The 20,605-nt window shown below is 38.1% G+C and overlaps 2 protein-coding genes across 2 annotated transcripts in view; both read right to left on the bottom strand.

Annotated features, from left to right (window-relative positions):
- On the bottom strand, positions 1 to 8,949 carry ARL9 (ARF like GTPase 9). The gene is made up of 4 exons (XM_019664364.1): positions 8,837 to 8,949; positions 5,138 to 5,300; positions 2,352 to 2,527; positions 1 to 499 (listed from the first exon to the last, which is right to left on the bottom strand). The coding sequence occupies exons 1-4, from the start codon at positions 8,936 to 8,938 to the stop codon at positions 320 to 322; spliced, it is 621 nt and encodes a 206-aa protein (XP_019519909.1). The 5' UTR covers positions 8,939 to 8,949; the 3' UTR covers positions 1 to 319.
- Positions 8,950 to 11,244: 2,295 nt separating this feature from the next.
- Positions 11,245 to 20,605, bottom strand: part of SRP72 (signal recognition particle 72) — a 28,130-nt gene continuing 18,769 nt past the window's right edge. Inside the window, exons 14-19 of the mRNA XM_019664359.1 lie at positions 19,506 to 19,609; positions 19,294 to 19,371; positions 18,549 to 18,686; positions 16,104 to 16,141; positions 13,301 to 13,460; positions 11,245 to 12,669 (exon numbers count right to left, since the gene is read on the bottom strand). Of these exons, the coding sequence (XP_019519904.1) occupies positions 12,498 to 12,669; positions 13,301 to 13,460; positions 16,104 to 16,141; positions 18,549 to 18,686; positions 19,294 to 19,371; positions 19,506 to 19,609 (690 nt within the window). The 3' untranslated portion in view covers positions 11,245 to 12,497. The remainder of the gene's footprint in view (positions 12,670 to 13,300; positions 13,461 to 16,103; positions 16,142 to 18,548; positions 18,687 to 19,293; positions 19,372 to 19,505; positions 19,610 to 20,605) is intronic.

Below are 20,605 nucleotides of genomic sequence, written 5' to 3'. Positions count from 1 at the left end.
GAGAATTTATTAAAATATTGTATTATAAATTTCATGTCATTGAAAAACTACCAATGGGATAAATGCTTGCTAATGTTCACTTTAATTTTGTTGATTAAGACTCCAAATTCTTTCAGATACATTGTTTTATACATATTTTTAAAGTTCAAAGTCTAAATAAAGCGATGCTCTTAATTAACATTATGATTGTATATATGCTGCACATTGAGAAAATAGGAAATGGCTTATTTTTTATTTGAAAGTGGAAACCTTTGGCTTCAAGGCTGCCACTCAGCACTCCCTGGTAACATTTAGATCGTGAACCAAACAGTGGGCCTGGTCACTGCATATCTGCAGCCAGGTGTGCAATCAGGTCTTTGGCATCTTGCATGGTGGAGGGTATCTCTGAGCCGTTCTCAGTCACTTGGGTTCCAAACAAGAACATCTTCCTGTCATTTCCCACCTCAGATAATGCCAAAGCTTCATGGATATCTGTAATGTGATAGGCTGCTTCAAGGTCCTTCAATAAGGATGAAAAAAAGTTGGTTATTTTACAATCCTTTTGGAAAGATACATTTATTGCTCTCATTTATTGCTCTCAATGACCTCACCTTTATTTTATTTTGGAGGCTATTATGACCCCATTATAATAACCCTAGGGATTGCTTGAATATAAAGATTTTCATCAGAATTACACCAGTATTTATGAATTATCATCAAAAATGTATTTTTTGGAATGAAGTTAAACTGGTATAACACCTTAATCAATTTTCTAATCAGTGCAGTCAGTCTGATTCTAATTTCTTTTCCATTTCCTTCTTTATTTCCCCAGAATTATATTCAAATAGGATCAACTATTTTTAGTTTATCTTTAACAACAGAAATTTGATTCATTAATTGGTTTTTGTCCACATTATGTTTTATTAATTATACCATTTGCCATTGTGAGTTTTCTTTTGTGACCATTATTTCTACTGAACAACAACAACAACAAAATTGGATCAAATTTTTTGGGGGGCAGAGGAAGAGAAGGGAGCAGGATTTAGAAAATAAAGTGGTGGGAGAAGGAAGCCGAGAGGGGAGAGACAGGTGGAGAGAAAGAAGACAAGATGGAGAGATGTGGAAAGCTTAACAGAGGGAAACCCACAGAGAGAGTAGAGATTAAAATGAGGAGGCAGAAAGCCTGTGCTTATGCTGCATGGCAAGGTCATAACCTTCTTGAGGTCAAAACATACTCCTTTGCCTCTCACACATCAAGAATCATTTAGACAAATCACCTCTAATATTCGTTTTACTAAATACACACAGATTCAGCTATAGTTTTTAAGTCCTTTGCAAAAGTTTTAGCATTTTCACTCCTAAAACTGCATTTGTAATTGCTTTTTGTTGTTTCGTAGCGTTCTCCTTAAGCATTAGGGGATCATTTAAAAAAATCTGGAAATAATCCAATATCGTGTTAATTTTTTCATGTACCAAATATGAAGCTATCAGATTCCATCACTGGGAGCCTGTGAGGCTTCTCCTGATGTGCTGTCCATGGCATCTGCCTGGACTGATGACCTCTCTGGAGGTCGGTTGTCCCAACACATTGCCTGTCTGACTACTGAATTCATTTAGTCCTAGAGCCCACAGTGACTTTTGTAACAGTGTTAATGGATCCAGTAACATGTGGATGATGTCTCAAGTAAATAAATTCACTGATGGAATTGAAGAGGAAATAAAGAGGAGAAGAACAGTGTTGGATGGGAGGAGGGGCTCCTTGTAATGATAAAAGCACAACAGAGATCGTTTTGCCATGACGATGGGTGTACAAATATCTGTTTGAGTCCCTGCTTTCAATCCTTTTGGATATATGCCCAGAGGTGGAATTGCTGGATCATATGGGAATTCCATTTTTAATTTTTTAAGGAATTGCCATACTGTTTTCCATAGCGGCCAGACCATTTCACATTCCCACCAACACTACACAGGGTTCCATTTTCTCCATGGATGGTTCATATTTTAATGCATTTGTAGGAAATAAATTCCAGTCAGTCTGATTTATCTAAAACAATTTCTTTATGTATGGTAGATACAAATATTTTGTCAAAATCAACAATTAGTGAATGTTTATTGAATTAAATTTAACACACATTTGTTGAATTCCTACTATGCTGAAGGCAGTATCTAAGTATTACAAGGGACATAAAGATGAATACTCTCTATCCTCAATACTCTCTACTTTCAAGGAGTTTATAATCCAGTGGATCTAATAAGTATACATTGAATATACAGCATGTCATTTAATAACTAGCTATTCAAAGGAGATATTTCTATTTCTTGTATGAATAATAAAACTACCGAGTGCAAATTATATTTGCACAGATTTTTACCTGTTTGTTTGCAAACACAACCAGAGGGATGATAGGGTTTGTTTCAATGAGCTGGTGAAGGTGTTTCTTGGCTTCAGGTAATCTCCTGTGATCTGCTGAGTCTACTACAAAGACCAGCAGTAACCCCCTGGATAGGTACATTTCCCAGTAGGAACGGAAAGGTTCACTGCCACCAACTACAGAGGAGGGAAAGAAGACACCAAAAAATCACAGAAGTGTCCACCCAGGGCGGCAGAAAAGGCACAGTTAGATCATTTCTGAATGCTGGACAGGTACAGCACTACCTTAGAGTGTGCTGATAGAGAACAACCAGAGAGATGTTACTGGGGAAAGAGCTGGTGGGAATATTTATCCTCCACAGCGATTCATTCATTCTGGAACATGAAGGATCAGCATATAATACTAAACACTACAGACTCCTGATCTGTCATCATAGCAGCTGTGGTGGCCACTGCATGTCTATCAGTTATGACTGAAAAAATGGGAATAGCCTACTAAAATAATTTAGGAGACTAGATTAAAACACAGCTCTCTCTAAAATAGGTTTTAAATGGACTGACTTCATTGGCTAGCCTCACCTGCACAATTTTTTTTCCTTTGCCCAAATGCTCTTACTATTGCACTGAGAGTTATAATATGATCTTGTGGGCATTCAGGAATACTTGCCTCAGCAAAGTGCCTTTGGATTATTTCATTCTGTGGATTCCTTTCAGAAGAAATTTATTGGTTAATGAGAATATTATATACAAAATGAATTTAGTTTTTATTTTTCTCCTACGATGGGGTTGGCACACTGTGGCCCACAGTCTAAATCTGGCCCACTGACTAATTTTGTACAGACCACAAAGAATGGATTTTACACTTTTAAATGTTTGAGGTGGGGGGGAAAGAATAACATTTCATGATATGTGAACATTATATCCCATTTGGATTTCGGTGTCTACAAATCAAGTTTTATCAGAATAGACATGTGGATTTGTTTCTGTATTGTTTACGGCTGCTTTCATACTATAAAGGCAGAGCTGGTAGTTGTAACAGAGACCATGTGGCCCACAAAGCCTAAATGATATACTATCCAGCCCTTTACAGAAAAAGTTTGTGGACCGCTGTCTTAGGAACTTAAAAACATTTAACACACTAATAGGAAAGGGTCTTTATTTGCCTTCCCTTTGTTTTCCTTTGTAGTCATTCTTTGAAGTATTTTGTGTTTTTAATTTTTAAAAGAATGTTGTATAATCTTCTAAGTGGCTTCAACATATTTAGTTTAAACAAGAATGAACATCTGGATTGTTCCCCATTTTTTTTTTGTGACACTGTGATATTTTACCTATATAGGGATTTTTATCTTTCAGTTACTAACTTCTAACTTAATTGCAATGTCGTCAGAGAACATGCTTTGTATGATGCCTCCTCTTTGGAAAATTTGTTAAGACTTGCTGTATGGCCCAGTAAATGGTCAATTTTGGTAAATGTTCCATGAGTGTTTGAGAAGAATGTGCATTTTAGCTTTTGGATGTAGCTAAAATTGTCGAATTTTATATTGTCCGTTAGATCAAATTTGTTGATTATGTTCAAATTTTGTGTATCTTTGCAGATATTTTTCTTCTCGATCCTACTGAAAATTGACAAAGGTATGCTGAAATCCCTCACTCTAATGGTAGATCTGCCCATTACGCCCCCTAGTTTGAGCCTTCCTTCCTTCCTTCCCGTCCTTCCTTCCTTCCTTCTTTTTTATATACTGAGACAATTTTCTTAGCTATTTATTTGGTAAAAGTGATTATTTCTTCTATAGCTTCTGTGCAAGTTGAAAACTGTATTCATAATAATGTTTTTATCTTAAAGATTTGCCTACAGGCTTACCAATTTCTCTGCCCACCATGTTCTCTTTGTAATTGGACAAAAGCAAAATTAAAAAGGTGATTGCAGTAATCTAAAATAAGATGGGGGTTCCAACTGGAATAGGGGCAGTGGGAAAGGACGTAACTCTCAAAGGATGAATTTGAGATTTGTTTTAGAGAAATTCAGAATTTTACTTGTGGACTGGAGGTGGGGGTACAGAAGGAGGACTCAAGTGGCTCCTAGTTTTCTGAGTTGAGCAACCTGATGGGTACTGACCAGTAGGTTACAGGGAAAGGAACAGGTATGGAGATATGGAGATATATTAAGCATTTTGTTTTGGCCATGTTAGGTTTGAGAGGCCAATTAGACAGCCAAGTGGAGATGCCAGGTGACATTTGGATATGTTTGGGCTGGATACATAAATTTGGAGACATTAGCATATAGATGGTATTTAAGGCCAAGAGGATGGATGAAATTATCCAAGGAAAGAGTGTAAAGAGAAGACAAGACAGCAATATTTAGAGGGGTGATAACTCCAGAATTACTGAAGAGTACGGGCTCCTGGGCTGCCATCTGGTGACGAGAAGAGGTTTGGGGTTTGTCTATAGTTAGCTGCATTTGCAGAGAAGGTGGCACACTGTACTTGCTTAGATTGCATGTTTATTTGGGGTAGTAAGGGAGAAGGGAGGCTATTATAGGAGGGAGTGTTAAGCCTTCCTCTTAACTCCCCTTTATCACCAGCACTGCAGAAAGGAGAAAAGAGAAAGAGCAGAAAGTGATTTACCCCACAGTGCACCCTAGTATTAAACTACATGTGCATTCTAAATAGCTAGGAAAAATCTAACCCAGTGTTACTTTTCACAAGGACCCAATGTTGGGAACATTATGTCTGGCTTAAGGTTGAACAAAATGAGGCTATCCTGTAACTAATGAGAAAGAGGACTTACTCTCCAGGAACTCCATCTGGCTGTCTTCAGTGGGGATGCACACGGCATCGAAACCTTGGGTGGGTGCTTTGCTGTGCTGGACTCTGTTTAAGGCTAGGGAATGGAGAACACTGGTCTTTCCTGCTCCATCCAGGCCCAACACTAGGATCTGCTTATTTTTCTCCTGTGACACAAAAGATAAATCAATACACCTATGCTATCAGGGCCTTGTTTTCCTGATTCCTGGCAGTGTGGCTGTCTGTAGTAGGACCCAATAATATTTGTGGAATTGTAAGTCAGAATAAAACTTCACAAAACATTTAATAGGTGTAGAACAAACTGTACCAATCAGTTTGTATTTTATAATCAGCCTTTAGTTGTGTGATATTAATTGTACATCCCCTCCCCATCCCCAACTCCTGGTCAATCTATCAAATAAATACTTTATATATTCCAGGGGTGCCCAAAAAATGTATACACGACTTGTATTTTTTTATTATCGGGATATAGTATTACAATGTTAATACAGTTTTTTTTTCTTTTCTTAAAATGTGCATACATTTTTTTTGGCACCCTCTGTATATAGATCAGGATTTATGGGAGCTGCCGTAGATCACAGGGCCAATTTTCAGACTTCACTTTTCTTCTTGAGTTCATGTCCATTGGGGATTTCACCAGAACTCAGTTTGTTGTTTGGGGTATTGGGACCTCCATGGTCCATGTATTGACTCCGCCACTCATCATGTAAGCATCTAAGATCTCATATTATTAATCCGTCTTGTCTTTCCAATTGGCTCACTAGATTAAAAGCTCTTAAGGCAAAGTTCCCCTCTTATACTTCTATTTTTTTTAAAGATTTTTATTGGGGAATTGGGGGAAGGGGAACAGACAAGTTGTTGTCCTTTTGTTCTTCAGTCTAATTGTGGAGGACGTTGCTTCACTGGCCCAAGTTGGCACCATCATTGCACTCTTCCCAGGCGAGGCTGATTAGTCGCCGGCTTCTGGACGGCCGCTCACTACGGCTGCTGGCCGCTCACGCTGGCTGCCGGCCACACATGGTAGCCCATGGCAAACCCACTGCCACAGGGGCTGCAGCCTACACCGTTGTCAGTGACTCATGGCAGCCCAGCTCCAGTTTGAGCTGTTGTTCAGCATCTTAGCTGTAGAGGGCAGTGTCACAGGCCCTCATATGTGGGATCTGAACCGGGGCCCTCTGGCATCCCAAGCCTGCTTTTAACCAACGCACCACTCGGCTGGCCCTCTTATACTTCTTAATATAAGTATCATGATTAAGTGAAAAGGCAAAGATTATAGAAATTGTGAAACCAATTCCAATCACAAATGAGCATTTATTTTAAAACCTGATGTTAAAACATTTTGAACCAGATGTAAACTTTAAAAAGAAGCATTCCACCAACATACCAGCCTTATACATTTTTATGACAAATGACTGAGGGGCGACAAGGGCAGACAGAAACGGAAAGTTCAGAGTGCTCAGAAAGGTGGCTTTTAGGGTACAAACTTCAATGTAAACAGTTTTTTCATTTTATTTAATTAATTAATTTATTTTTTTAGCTGAGCCATCCTGCCACCTGTTGGCAGCTCAGCGGCAGCTCAGCTCAGGCCGGGCATCGAACCGCTGTTGCTCAGAGCTCACACTCTTGAGCGAGCTCTTAACCAACTGAGCCACTCAGCTGGCCCTAATGTAAACAGTTTTAAATGAGCAACAATACAGTTCACAGGAATTCAATTCTATTTCCCAAACTGCCTACAAAAGAGCTTTCTCATGCACAAAAACACTCGTTGAATGTTTTCAATGGCACTGGTTTAAAAATAACAATAATTATACATTTCTGCTTGAACACTAAATGTTGTCATTGGACTGGATTTCTGGTAAAAAGTGATCATAAACAGCACTAGGATGTTTACCCCACTTTTTTTTTTTTAATGAGATCTATGTGAAAGTGAGGTGTTTAAAGGTCTCGTCTAATAGAGACTTGTGTAGAGGGCATGACTTATGAAGACTGTCTGGTAAATAACAGAATTTGAAAAAGTACGTTTTCTTTTGGAGTGAATTCTTGATGGCTTTTAAATCAAATGATATTTCCAGAGATGTTTTCTATCTCCACCCCCACCTCCTTCCCTATTCCCTCCCATCCAAATCTAAACATTATAATGTCATGAGGGTAAGGAAGAGCGACTTGAGGTACAAAGGAGATCGAATTGGGTGGTTTAAAACTGCATGTTTTAAAGCAATGGTGGCACCGAGAAATGGCTGCAGGGTGTGGATTGTGTCCCCTCATTATCTCCACTGATGGCCCTCCTCACGCTTCTCCAATATTTCATCAATTCCCATTTTAACATCTCTGAAATGAGGATTTTACAGTCCCTGGTATGTCTTATTTTGGTTGGAAGCACTTATTTTTCTTTCTTAATGGTACCTAAAATAACCGCATCTTAGATCCTGTGAAATATTGTGAGTAAAAACAGTCCCTACTCCCTTTCCGGCCACATTGCTGCCCCTAAAAACCACCCTATCTAGAAATTCAGCAGGCACTGACGCTTTCCAATTTGCTTATTTTTTAGTCTAAAATACATGCTTCCTCCTGTTTATAAACGCTTAAGGAAAGCTGGGATTATTGGAAGAGCTGAGACACAAAATGTGATTCTGAACACCACCCACTGTTCCTTGAAAGAGTTATTCCTTTAACTAGGTATGGCTCTAGGTAGTCTGTGTTTTACCAGAGATCAAATCTACATTAATAATTCACATTGTTTAGAGCCAGAAAGCAGCTCTGAGCCCACGAACTCCAGGAGCACAGAGCCCACTAAACTGATCTAACAATGCTTGATTTTTCTTTCTTCCCCCTCCCACCACCCCCACTTTTAAAACTGTGGTAAAATACACACAACATATTATTACCATCTTAACCATTTTTAAGCAAACACCTCAGTGGTAGTAAATACATTCATTATGTTGTGCTACCATCACCACCATCCACCTCTAGAACTCTTTCCATCTTGTAAAAGCGAAACTCTGTACCCATCAGATGCTGACGCCCCGTTTTCCCTTCCCCCAGGCACTGGTAGCTACCATTTGGCTCTCTGTCTCTATGATTTTGACTATTCTAGACACTTCACATCATAAGTATTTGATTTTTTGTAAATACAATGCCTGGTTTCCTAGACCTCTCTGTTAAACCTTTGTTCAGACCATTCTGTCTGAACGCTGGTGGCCTGAAAAAAAAAGAAAAGAAGCAGGACCCATAGTGCTCACAGAAAAGGTCCAGATAGCCCCAAAACACATCCCGCACAAATTTAGGAACCCAGCACCTTCCTACAAAGAATGTACTCAACACGAAGGAGTCGGATAGAGCCTCTGAGCTAGTGCTGAGCGCTCACAGAGATGGGCCGGAGAAGGGCCGTTCTCCACATCCCAGTGAAGGCCAACTAAGGTCTCTTCTTCAACACTAGACCTGAGGAGTGTTGGGATGCAGGGTCCAGGTTAGGGGTGAGCCTGGGCAGGGGGCCAGAGAAGGGGCTAGCGCTGGGTGGTTCAAAGCTCGGCACATCCCCTTCCATCCACAGATAAAAAGCCCCCAAACGAGGCCCAATTCCCTCCCGCGTGGGTTGGGACCTGGGCATAACAGAGCCTGCGCTCCGGCCTGAACACCAGACAATGGCCTTGGGGAGTGGCCCAAGGCACTGGTGGTCTCTTACCGGCAGCTCCAGCAGGTGCTTTGTCAAGACGTTGTTGTCCTTCTCTTTCTTTTCTTCCTTTAACTGTTTCTTCTCTTTCTCTATCTCCCACTCTTTCCTCATTTCCTCTTTACTCTTACTTTTCTCCTTTTTCCCTTTCTCTTTCCCCTTCTCCTTCTCTTTTGCAATTTTCTCTTTCTCTTTTTCCCGAATTTTCTCTGGCTCCTTCCCCTTCTCTTTCTTCTTCACTTTCTCCCTTTCCATGTTTACCGCTGGTTTCCTTCCCTTCGCCGGCGCGCCCGCGCGCTGGAGCGGCCGCCCCGAGTCCAGGCAGGTGTGTCCTCCGCGGGAGGTGCGGGGCGCAGGGCTGAGACGTAAATCCACGTGGCATAGGTCACACAAGCCGGCACCGCGCCGCTGCTCGTCTCAGGGCGCGCCAGCCGCCGCCGGGCATCTCGCCCTTGGGGGGGCGGGGGGAGCTGCACGCTACGTATTCTGCGTATTCGTCTAACCTTCAGGCGGGAGGCGGACTGGAGAGGGGAAAGCGGGGGCGCTAAAGGAAAGGTCGAGCCCGCCAAAGGTATCCGGAAGGCCTGACTGCGGGATTTGGGAAAGAACTGAGGGGCCGATTGTCCGTGCAGGAAAAATTGTCCCTAGATGCCACTTCCTCGGAAGGGCGCACTATGTATATGGCTCGATTACCTCCGGCTAGGCAGGGTGTCTGAGAAAGGCCTTCCTCGCGGGGGCCAGTCCTGACTCCCCAGAGGACTCCCAGCCTTCCGTCCCCTAGTTAGTAATCACAGGCCTGGCCAGTGAAGTTGGCTCTCGCTGCTTCATCCCCTAGCAACTTAACCATAGTGTCTAGACCCTAGCGGTTCTCAACCAGTGGGTCGCGACCCCTTTGGGGGTCGAAAGACCCTTTCACAGGGGTCGCCTAAAACCATCGGAAAACAAAAAGATACTTACATTACGATTCATAACAGTAGCAAAATTAGTTATAGAGTAGCAACGAAAATAATTTTATGATTGGGGGGTCACAACATGAGGAACTGTATTAAGGGGTCGCGGCATTAGGAAGGTTGAGAACCGCTGATAGGGTTTGTTGTCCAGGATGCTTAGGGAGAAATAGAGGAACATGAATGGTTCCCTTATTTTAAATTCCTGTTATATTTTGCTTTAAAAAAATTCTCTGGAGATTGAATTAGTACTCTATCAGGGTCATGGTTACTAGTAAAGCCAGGTATTCAAAAATAACTAAAAATAGTCAATGAGCAAATGTTTAGCAAACTAGGAAATCCAGGGGTTCAAAGGTTGTATAACATTGCTTAAACTAGTTGAGAAGTATATGGATGATTGTTTTACTTTGTTAAATTGGACCCTAGTATATTTCACAATCTACTAAAATTACCTTACTATAATAAACTGACTTTCATCAGATCTATGTTTCACATAGGTTTGTAAGGAACAATGAATGAATGGCAGGATCCAGAAGGCTTGAGTGATCCAAGCTTTTAAGGTTAGTAATTTCCAAGTAGTCTTCAAAATGCTGTGCTTATCACTTAAAAAAAATTTGCTCTTCAATTTATTTACATATACATATCAACATGGTAAATTTTCAGTGGATTTAAAACCGGGTTCTCTCAATCCCATTAGATTAGTTTTGTGGCTTTGCTGGAAGGGGCAGAAGATAATTTTAGATACTTAGTTTAAAAACATTCTCAGATATGCTAACTAGGAAGTCCTCCATAAAGTGCAAACACCCAAAACACCTTAATCCATACTCACTGCTAGAATATTTTATTTTAAAATGTGCCACAGTGAATGGATGTACCCATATTGGTTTTTTATAAATGTACACACACACACACACACACACACACACACACACACACACAAAGTGTATATGTCATTGGTTAAAGGCCTGTCCAAAAGAAGTAATTACTACAAAGTTAACATAGATGTTTACACTTCATCTGACAATTATTTGAATGGAGGTTTCAGTTGCTTAGTAATGACAGGCAATAACAATGACTAGCCATCATGACTAAATACAAAACTGTAAATTTCATTTTGTGCCCTGGGTCAAAATTTTCAATGATTGATAACTTTCACCAAAATTCTATAGCTAAAAACTAAAAAATAATTATCCTTCACCACAGAAATTTAATGGAATCATAAATAACAAACTCACCAACAATTATTCCTGTAATGGGGTATAATATTCAGAAGATCTGTCACTCTTACCAAAAGACTATTCTGAGAGCTCAAAAAGTATTATGCAATAATAAATCATTCATATATAAGAGGATCTCTTGTTTAGATGCCACCACAGATTCTGATTACGCTAAACAGAAAGGTAGCACATTTCTTACTGTTGTAGAAGAAGAAAGCCTTTAAAACAATTCTTTGAAGAAGTTTCAGTAGATATGTTGAGTCAAACACAGCAGCACTTTATTAACAAGGATGGAGTAATATGATCACAAGGAAATAACTCTTAAGTCTAAATTCAATGCTATCTTGGGTAGCATAAAATGAATATTAACAAGGTTGAACATCCCAGTGTTACAACTGTTCAGTGGGAAAGTGGCTTGTGAGCAAGGAAAGACCAGAACAGCACTAACATCACAGATAATGCCACAGACTGACTATTAATACTCCATCACGTTGGGAAGGGTAATGAATAGTCATACCCCTAAGTAGAAAGAGGAGCTGAGTATTTACTATTGGGCCAAACAGTACTGTTAGTTTTAATACTGCCTGCTATTGAACTCTGGTATTGATTTCCTCTCTACATAGGAAGTCAATGTTCATGCTCTTGATGGGGGCCATTAAATTTGATTGAGAGTCCAAACCCATCTGACCTCACAGCACTGGGTCTAAGAATCAACTTCTTACAACACTGATATGCTTTCCTTGAGTTCTTTAATAGTGCTAAATTGGCATAATGTTATCATAATCTGAAAATGATATGGGGGCACAAAGGAGTCCTAATTTATATATATGTGTATATATACATCCACAAACTTACTTTTAATTACTATACATTCCCATATTCCAGTTTCACATGACAGAGAATTTGTGGTAAAAATTAATCAAGACATTTACTTTAGTTTTCCTGTGGCCACTCATGTAATGAAGTGAAGAACACCAGTGTATTAATAGGTCCCTTTACATTCGCATATTTGGAATGCTCAGATGATTCCACTTTCAGTCTCCTAAGGCCTCCTAAAACATAAAGTGGGACTTGATAGGAACTAGTATTTTCGGACTCTAGTTAAAACAGAAGTAGTTTCTTCTTAGATAACATGCCTTGTTTGTGAAACTGAAAAACAAAAAAAACAAAACCAAAAACCAAAAAAAAACAAAAAAAAAAAAGACAAAAAAAGAAACCCACCAGCACACAAAGGGAAAGGATACAAAAGATATCAAGGTGGGTATTTATTATTACCCACCAATTATTTTGAGTCCTTATCATCTGTGTAAAAGCTAGGTGGTAAAAGTAGGCCAAGTCTGACTAGGCAAGAGTTTGAGGATGATGTTTTCCTGTCTGATGCACAAGAAAATCATTTTGTGAAAATGTGGGGATGAGAAAGGGAGCAGCTATGTGCTTCTTGCTGTGTTACCATTATGTTCCTAGTGTTACTAAGACTAATTTTAAAATAGCCTGCAACAAGAGTTCTAATCACCAGCCACCTTTTCCACCTTTCTTCTTTTTCTGTTGCTGTTTCTTTTTTGTTGCTGGAGCCCCTGCAGGTTTCTGGTGTCTCGGGGGGATGATATTACTTGTAGATGCTGTTGCTGCACTGCCAGGTCTTGGGGAGGTGGGTGGGCTGCTCACAGTTTTACTGGCATCCCTGAAATCATCAGATCAGGAAAGTGTTGGTCATTCATATATTCAACAATAAAAGATTACAAAAACGAACATTCATAGATTTCACTTTTCACCCCTAACAATTTCCCACACACATTCTATTTCTTTTAAAGTGGTTTCTCCAACTCCCTATCCATTTTCCTTTTGAGTAAAATTTTTACTGCTTTATAATTAAAGAATAAGTAATATATGGTACATGCCAATTTATAAAAAGCTTAGAAAATAAAGAAAATTTAAATGACCTATAATCCTACCATGTAGAAATACCCTATTTAGTAACATTCCTAATACTTTTTCCTAGTCATATTATTTATGTCTTTGTTTATCTAGATATTTAGTTAGTTGAATGACTCAGTTTATTTAGTTTCCTTTTGAAGGTACTGGAATCCTAATATTTAAAATATAATCCTACAATCCTAGTATTTACAATGCAATCAAATCAGAAATACTATATTTTCTTTCCTTTACAACAGTATATTGTAAAACATCAAAGATATCTGACTCTACTTCTCATACTTAAAACACATTAAAAATTCTCACTAATGTCCCTGAGTCAATCTCGGAAAGAGCCAACCTATGCTCTGAATGACCTCTATTGGGAAGCAATGACTTACAGTTCAGATGAAGCTCCCACAGTTGCTCCTTGGGTCCCCTTTCCAATCTGATCCTTCTTTTTACCCTTCTTTCTTCCCCGGTAGTAAGAACGTTCACGCATTGGCAGCCATCTTTCTGGATCTGGGGTCACTTTTGGATCATAATTCTTAGGCAGTTTTCCTATGCAACAATTGATGAGGAAATGAGAGATCTGTGATACTGTTTTCAAGATAATTATTTAAATAGTATGTCCAAGCCTGGGATTAAATAACATTAAACTAAAATAAATTTATCTGAGAAAGTTTTATTTATATAATCTAGGAGGGGAAAAGGCCTTATTTTCAAGCATGCCACAATATTCAGAAGCCATAAAGGAAAATATTTCATAGATGTATATAAAAAAATTAAATTTTCATTTGGTAAAAGATACATTTTAAAGAGAAATAATAAAACAAAAACTTGCACAGTCCATCTTGATATCAATAGGTAAATCACACAAAGAAAGATGGGCATAGGTGTAATTAGGGTAAGCCAGGAGAAATAAGTCATTAATCATGTGAAAAGATGCTCAACCTCACTCAATAAAAATGAAAAGGGTAAAAAATTCTATCAAACTAACAAATATTAAAAGCAGTAATAATACTTAGTGTTGGTGAGATAGTGGGGAAACAAACACCAATGGCAGATGTGTTTGTTGGTATAGCCTTTGTAAAGAGCAACTTAATTTGGCAGTACCAGTCAAAATTTATACTTCCAGAAATTTATCCTGCAGAAACCATAAGCCTCAAACTTATGTGTGTAAGAATATTTTCTGTGATAATCTTTAACATAACAAAGTAATTTAAATGTCTATCAATAAATGAATGATTAAATAAATAACAGTATACCCCCAGTATAGCAAGCTATTCAACTGGTTAAAAAGTCATGGACATCTATATTTAATAATCTGGAAAAATGTCTGCACAAATACAATCTAAAATAGAAGATTAAAAAAATTATCCTGATACATTCATATTAGCTTTGTAAAACCTTTTGACTAAGCATGTAAATGTATATGTATGTTCTATATACAAAAAAGTTAATTACCTTTGGGAGAATGAATTGGGGTAGGGAATTTTCCACTCTTTATGCCGTTCTATAATGATAGAAATCTATTATCTTTGTTTTGTTTTTATTTTATTTTACTTTGTTTTTAGAATAAGCATATGTCATTTGTGAGTTTTTAAGAAATGCTCATTTGGAAACCACAAAAAATAGAAAAAAAGTGAAATTGCAGGTTATTGCTACCTATTTATCACCTGTTCCTTTGAAGTATTACTAATACATAAAACAACACAAAACAAGTACTTGAGTTTTTACCAAATTCCAAGTACTGTGACAAAAGTGAAGAATAAGAAAAACCCCCAAAAATAAAAGGAAAAAATAGAAAAAAAAAGTGAATAAGAAGACTTCTAGTTAAAGACAGTGGATTGAATGCAAACATTAGCTTCTGCACTGTCCCAAAACCCCATTAAAATGTCAATACAGTGATCATGAAGTGGTCTCACTAACAAGACATGTGACCATCTGACACCTACAAAATATTTACAACATTATTAATTATATTCCCTGAACTATCTTTCATATCCCTGTAGCAATATTGTAGTTACCTATTTATGCTGTCTATATATATAGTCACGGGATGTGGAGTATATAGTGTGGGAATGAAAGTCAAGGGAATTGTTACAGATATGTGTGATATGGGGGAGGGCGAGTGGGGTGGCGGATTGGGGGAGGGAGTTGTCACTTTGAGGGGTAAAAAGTATAACTATTGCACTGTGTTGTATTGCTGAAACTAATTTAAAAAATGTTTATTTCACAATAAAAAAATGTCAATACACACATTAGAAGGAAGAATAGGAGAAAAGATATTATCAATAAAATTTCGAAAGCTGGAAAACAGATGGAGGCATAGTAATAAACTTAACAGCCTTGGGAAAGCTGAATTCTAAGATGGCAGAGGGCAAAATCAAGAAGCTACCCGATTTGGACCATGGATTTCCCAGACTCAGGATCAGAGAGGTGGCTCCAGGGATAACCTCAGATTAGCTAAAGCCAAGCATACTCATTCTACCCACTCCTGCCACAGGTTAAGACAGCCTAAGCCGATCAGTGCACAGCACTCCCTTGGTAAATGGTTCAGGGCTGGACACTTGACCCATCTTGGCCCAATCAGATTAATGGGAAAGATCCGCCAAATGCACAGAGGCCCTCTTTCTCCTGCTGGATGTAAATGACAAGTATGTGGCCCTATTTCTAACAAAAATCCTAAGACTCTAATGGGATTCAGTTCTGTGTACAGCAAAGCAAAGCAGTACAACTAACTGATCAACCAACCTTGATGCTAACCTTCCTCCACTGTCAGTTTCATAGACAGTAAATTCTTAAGCCAGGTCTGATGGAGTCCTATGGTACTTGTAGCCGAAAGCACCCTAATGCATAAGGGCTTCCACTGCCAGGCATGGTTCTAAGAGCTTTTCATGAAGTATCTTAATCCTGTGAGGTATATATTATATATTCCATTTTTGCAGACGAAAAACTCAACAAGTATGTTAAGTCACAGCGAAAGAGCAATGTTACTAGAGCAACAATTTGAATCAGGCAATCAAACTCCAGACTTGTTTAAAGTAATCAAATTAAATGTTAGCTATAATCAAGACAAAACTCAAATGTTCAAAGATATGAGAGGACAGTGTATTTATGTCTGAAGATTTCTTCTATATAGGGCTAAACTCAAGCTTTTCTTATAGAAAGACATCTAAAGATTAAAAAAAAAAGTTTTACCCTTCTTTTTCTTCTTCTTCTTTTTCAAATCTCCCTGTCTACAAAGAGAAGAAAAATAATTAGCATCAACGTGATAAAATAGAGAGCATCAAGCACGTGTAAAGGAGCAAGCTGAGTACTTTATCATAAAGGTGTTTAGGATTTGAGGCTGGCTCACCAAAGCTAATAAGCTAGTTGAGGTATTTATTCAGGTTAAATTCAATCAAGTTTTATACACTGTAGATTTAGAAGGGGGTTTGGAAAAGAGGGGTGACAACTGTTTTCACAAAACAGATACCATTTACATCGGCACATATTAAGTTTATGTAAAAAGATAAGAAATGTGCACAAGCATGAAAATCTACAGTACTGGGGTAAGTTCCCCTATGTTTGGCAAAACTAAAGACTAGATAATTAAATTCTTTGCCAGAATAACATGTATAGATCTAATATACACAGAACATGTCTCTGTGAGGACATGTGAGGCAAGTAACATTGGTTTTGGCTGTGGGAGGGAAGACGGTAGGCAGAGGCGGGAGTGAGACTTTTTACTCTGCACTTTTTTATTTTTCCAATTTTGAAACTTGTAAGCTTACTAAATTTTTTTTGGTAATAAAATCTTTATTAAATGCACTGACCCTAACCCCAAAGGCACTAAAAAAGTATGAAATAAAAAAAACACTTCAAAAGTGTTAAGTGTTAAGTACTCTGATAGCTACAGTGAAAAGAGGAAGACAGAAAAATTATCTCTGTACACACTCATATGATATGCCTCTATGGGAACCATGAAAGAGTGAACTAAAAAGATGAGAGCAACAATTTCTGTGAAAAATTCATTTACCAGGTCATATGACTGAGAAAGATCAGGGTACCCTAAAAAAAATTCAACATACAGTGTCTCACTTTAGAGCTTTCTCTCTCACCTCGACTATGCAATAGTTTTCTAAACTGTCTCACTATAAATCATACTTCACAGTCATACCTGCGATTTCCCAAAGATTCTCCGTCATTTACTTCTTTGCTTTGCTCACTTTGCCTACCTCATTCTCTTCATTTTCGTCGAGTCAACTCAATTCCTCCTCCATGCAGCCCTCCCTAACCTCCCACTGTCCCCAGGCAGAACTACTCCCTCTGGAGTGCTCCTGTATGCCCAGTACAATCACAGCACATGCAGCCTTGGCTGCAATTACTGCTTACATACATCTCCTTCTGCTAGACGTAAGTTTCTCTGGGGGCAAGAACCATGATTTATATTTTGTCAACAACATAGAATATCTTCAAAAGAAACGAAACCCTTGTATCTAAAAGCTAGCATAAAATAAATTAATAATACCTAATAAAAATATTCTGAAATTTAAAAGCTTAAAAGTCACTGTATACGTCAGTAATTGTCTCGGGGAAAAGAGAAAGATTACAGGATTAGAAACAAATTGTATGTTCTTACTAATTACCCAATCCTGTTTTGGGAGAGGGAATAAATACTGAAAATACTTAAATAGGCATTATTTGAAAATCCCCTTAAGATTTGGCTTGAATTTATTTCATTTTGGGCTTCTTTATAAGGCTTGAAATCAGAATCAGATGATGAAATGCAATTTTGGACACTGTATCTCTGAGGTCCCAACTCTTTTTAAGTTTTTAAAAATCTATTATGAGGGTGATAATGCTTTTTCTACCAAACAGTGTTCATAATGAAGTCAATCATATGCTTGTTGCTGAACTGTTTTAATGTTAGAAAAATTTTTAGATTTCAAAAAGCATTCAAAAAAGGAGATAACAGTGAAAAACTAAGAAAGCCACAAAACTGAGTGTTGTATTTCTTCCATTCTCTATTCATCTTGAGTCAAAAACAGAATCTTAAACATTTTACCATAGGCTTCTGCTAATTGTTGTGAGATGGCAATGTAGGAGAACAAGGAAAGAATCAGAATTTGACTTCTTGTAAGTTAATGAAGCTGGCTAACCTTTCCTCCAAATCAGCAAAATTACTAAATGATGGACTAAATGTGCACCAATAACTTACAGGTTAATGAAGTAGGGCACATGCAGCTTATGGAATACTAAGCATAAAAAGAATGAAGTATGTCTACATTTAGAATATGGAAAAATCTCCAAGACTTATTACATGAAAGAGAACAAGCCTGAAATCCTAAGTACAATATAATCCCACTTCTGTGAAAAACAAAAACTAATCCAATCTAAGGAAAACATTTCTAAATCACCTGTGTGTGTAAACACACAAAAAAAAGATATGGAAGGGTACATACTAAATTAATACCAGAAGTTAACTGTGGGCCAGGGAGGAGGGAGGAAGCAAGGACTACGAGCTGGGCACAGCAAAAAAGCAGGGAAAGGAAAGAACAGGGACTTAAACTTTATCCACATGGAATTTTTACAAGAATGTATTTTTTATTCCTTATATAATCTGAACTCAGCATCAGTGAATGTTACAATGACAAACATTACCCTTGCTCCTTCGGTTGACTGTCTCCAGCAACTTTTCCGCCCTTCTTCCGAATGTACGTAGCACCGGGGGAGTTTTCAAGAGCCTCCACATCGACTTTCAGAGACATGCTGTCTGACGAAGGCAAGTGTTTACTAAGACTGGGACAGGGCAGGAGCTCAGGAACGCAACACACATATGAACATGCCTCCCAACATGCCTATGCCGATAGAAGAACATGGGCTTTTTTTTTATACCCTTTGTCAAAAGCAAAGAAAGTTGTTCATCAATCTTTATAAAACATCAACTTGCTCACTGCAAAGGTGGGTGACCCCACCTTAGTTTTGGGAACACACCCATATTGGAGTAGCACACGTAATCCAAACTCAGCCAATCAGGGCACCAAACACTCTTAATTGTTTGAGATGGGCATGTGACCTATGACAGTTCAATCAGAATGACATTTCAGAATCATATACAATTACCCAAATTAAATATGCTTTTTTTTTTTCTTTCTTTTTGCCGCTGGAGAGATATAAGTTGTATCTTGTTTACTTCATTTTTGCTTGTGGCTCAAGCTGTATCCCAAGTTGGATCTATCACTGTATTTTTCAGTCTCATTGATCAATAAAGTCTCATCTTCGCTTTTACTAGTTAGAAGCAGGTTTTGTTTGTTGAAATTTACAACAACAACAAAAGTCCCGGTCAAACAGGTACTGGGGATCTAGTCCGCTAATTGGGAGCCATCTGCAACAATCAAAAGGATACGCTTTTGCCTTCTCAGGATCTACAAGTGAGTAAGCAGAAATAAGCTGTGCCAGGGTGTGAATATCTTTTGGATTTTGTCTAAAAGAAGAAATAAGAAAGTTATTAAACAGTGTATAAAACTGAAGAAAATAACAAACAAGCAAAATAATGCCCTTGGATCAAATAACAGCAATAAAATTTGGATTTCTACATCTCCACCTTTCAGAGCTTACTTCCATAGCTGTTCTAGGTCACTAATTGCCTCCTTCTTCCGCCCATATTTGAGTTTGAAGTTGGCCGCTTCTCTTATCAAAGACAAATGAGCAGGAGATTTGGGCTACAGTTTCAATAAAAAGAAAAAAAAAGGTTTTAAGCTAAATAGCTAGCAAGCCAATGAAGTTATATTCATTAGACCTTTCAAATGAACCTATCCGTTATATTCTTCATCTTAAGTTTTAAAGAATGCACAAAACAAAAAAAACAAATTCGCACACATAGAGAGCAGGGTAGACAAATTAGTACAAGTGATGACCAATTTATAAATTTGGAACACAACCCATCTCTATTTAGACTGTCCACAACCAGAAATAATCCCCATAATCAAATCTGAAATATATGTCACCATAGTTCTCAAATATTAACATAAGATTTCCCAGAACACTGCTCTCTCTCCACTGCTAATAGTGCTAACAGCTAACAGTATAAATGCCACCTGTGTGTATGTAAAGTTGGATACTGCCTATGTAGAGACCCATACTGGAAAAAATGAATGTTTTCCTATTAGATGGAGACACTGATATCCAAATATTCCATGCACTGCTGATCCCTGAACAACATGGGCGTTAGGGGCGACATGTTGCCCCACACAGTTGAAAATCTGCATATAACTTCTGACTCTCCAAAAACTTGAGAGCATACTGTTGACCAGAAGAAGCCTTACCCATAACATAAACAGACGATTAACACATATTTTGATGTTACATGTATCACATACTGTATTCTTACAATAAAGGAAGCTAGAGAAAAGAAAATGTTATTAAGACAATCATAAGGAAGAGAAACAAAATCCCCATATAAGTGGACCTGCGCAGTTCAAACCCATGTTGTTCAACGGTCAACTGTACTACTGTTCTACCAAATACTACCATTCATGGGCACTCTAGCCACTAAAGATGAGTTCTCTTATATGCAATCGTGTACTATTAATACTCTTATTTGTTGAGATTGCACACACAAATACAGGTACACACACAAAGGGAGGAGGTTCAGAAAACATAACTAAGTAATTTTTTTCATTCTGCAGGCATACCTTACTTGTAATAATTTTATTTGG

The sequence above is a fragment of the Hipposideros armiger genome, unplaced genomic scaffold (genome assembly GCF_001890085.2).
Source record: "Hipposideros armiger isolate ML-2016 unplaced genomic scaffold, ASM189008v1 scaffold_420, whole genome shotgun sequence".
Lineage (NCBI taxonomy): Eukaryota > Metazoa > Chordata > Mammalia > Chiroptera > Hipposideridae > Hipposideros > Hipposideros armiger.
This window is presented reverse-complemented; position numbering and strand designations above follow the sequence as displayed.

Bases quoted from the DNA above. Each gene is read 5' to 3' on its own strand.
- ARL9 (XM_019664364.1), bottom strand. From the start codon at position 8,938: ATGAGGAAAGAGTGGGAGATAGAGAAAGAGAAGAAACAGTTAAAGGAA. The intron at 5,301-8,836 runs GTAAGAGACCAC...TTTGTGTCACAG, and splicing joins AGCACCTGCTGGAGCTGCCG to GAGAAAAATAAGCAGATCCT. The intron at 500-2,351 runs GTAAAAATCTGT...TCCTTATTGAAG, and splicing joins TTGTGTTTGCAAACAAACAG to GACCTTGAAGCAGCCTATCA.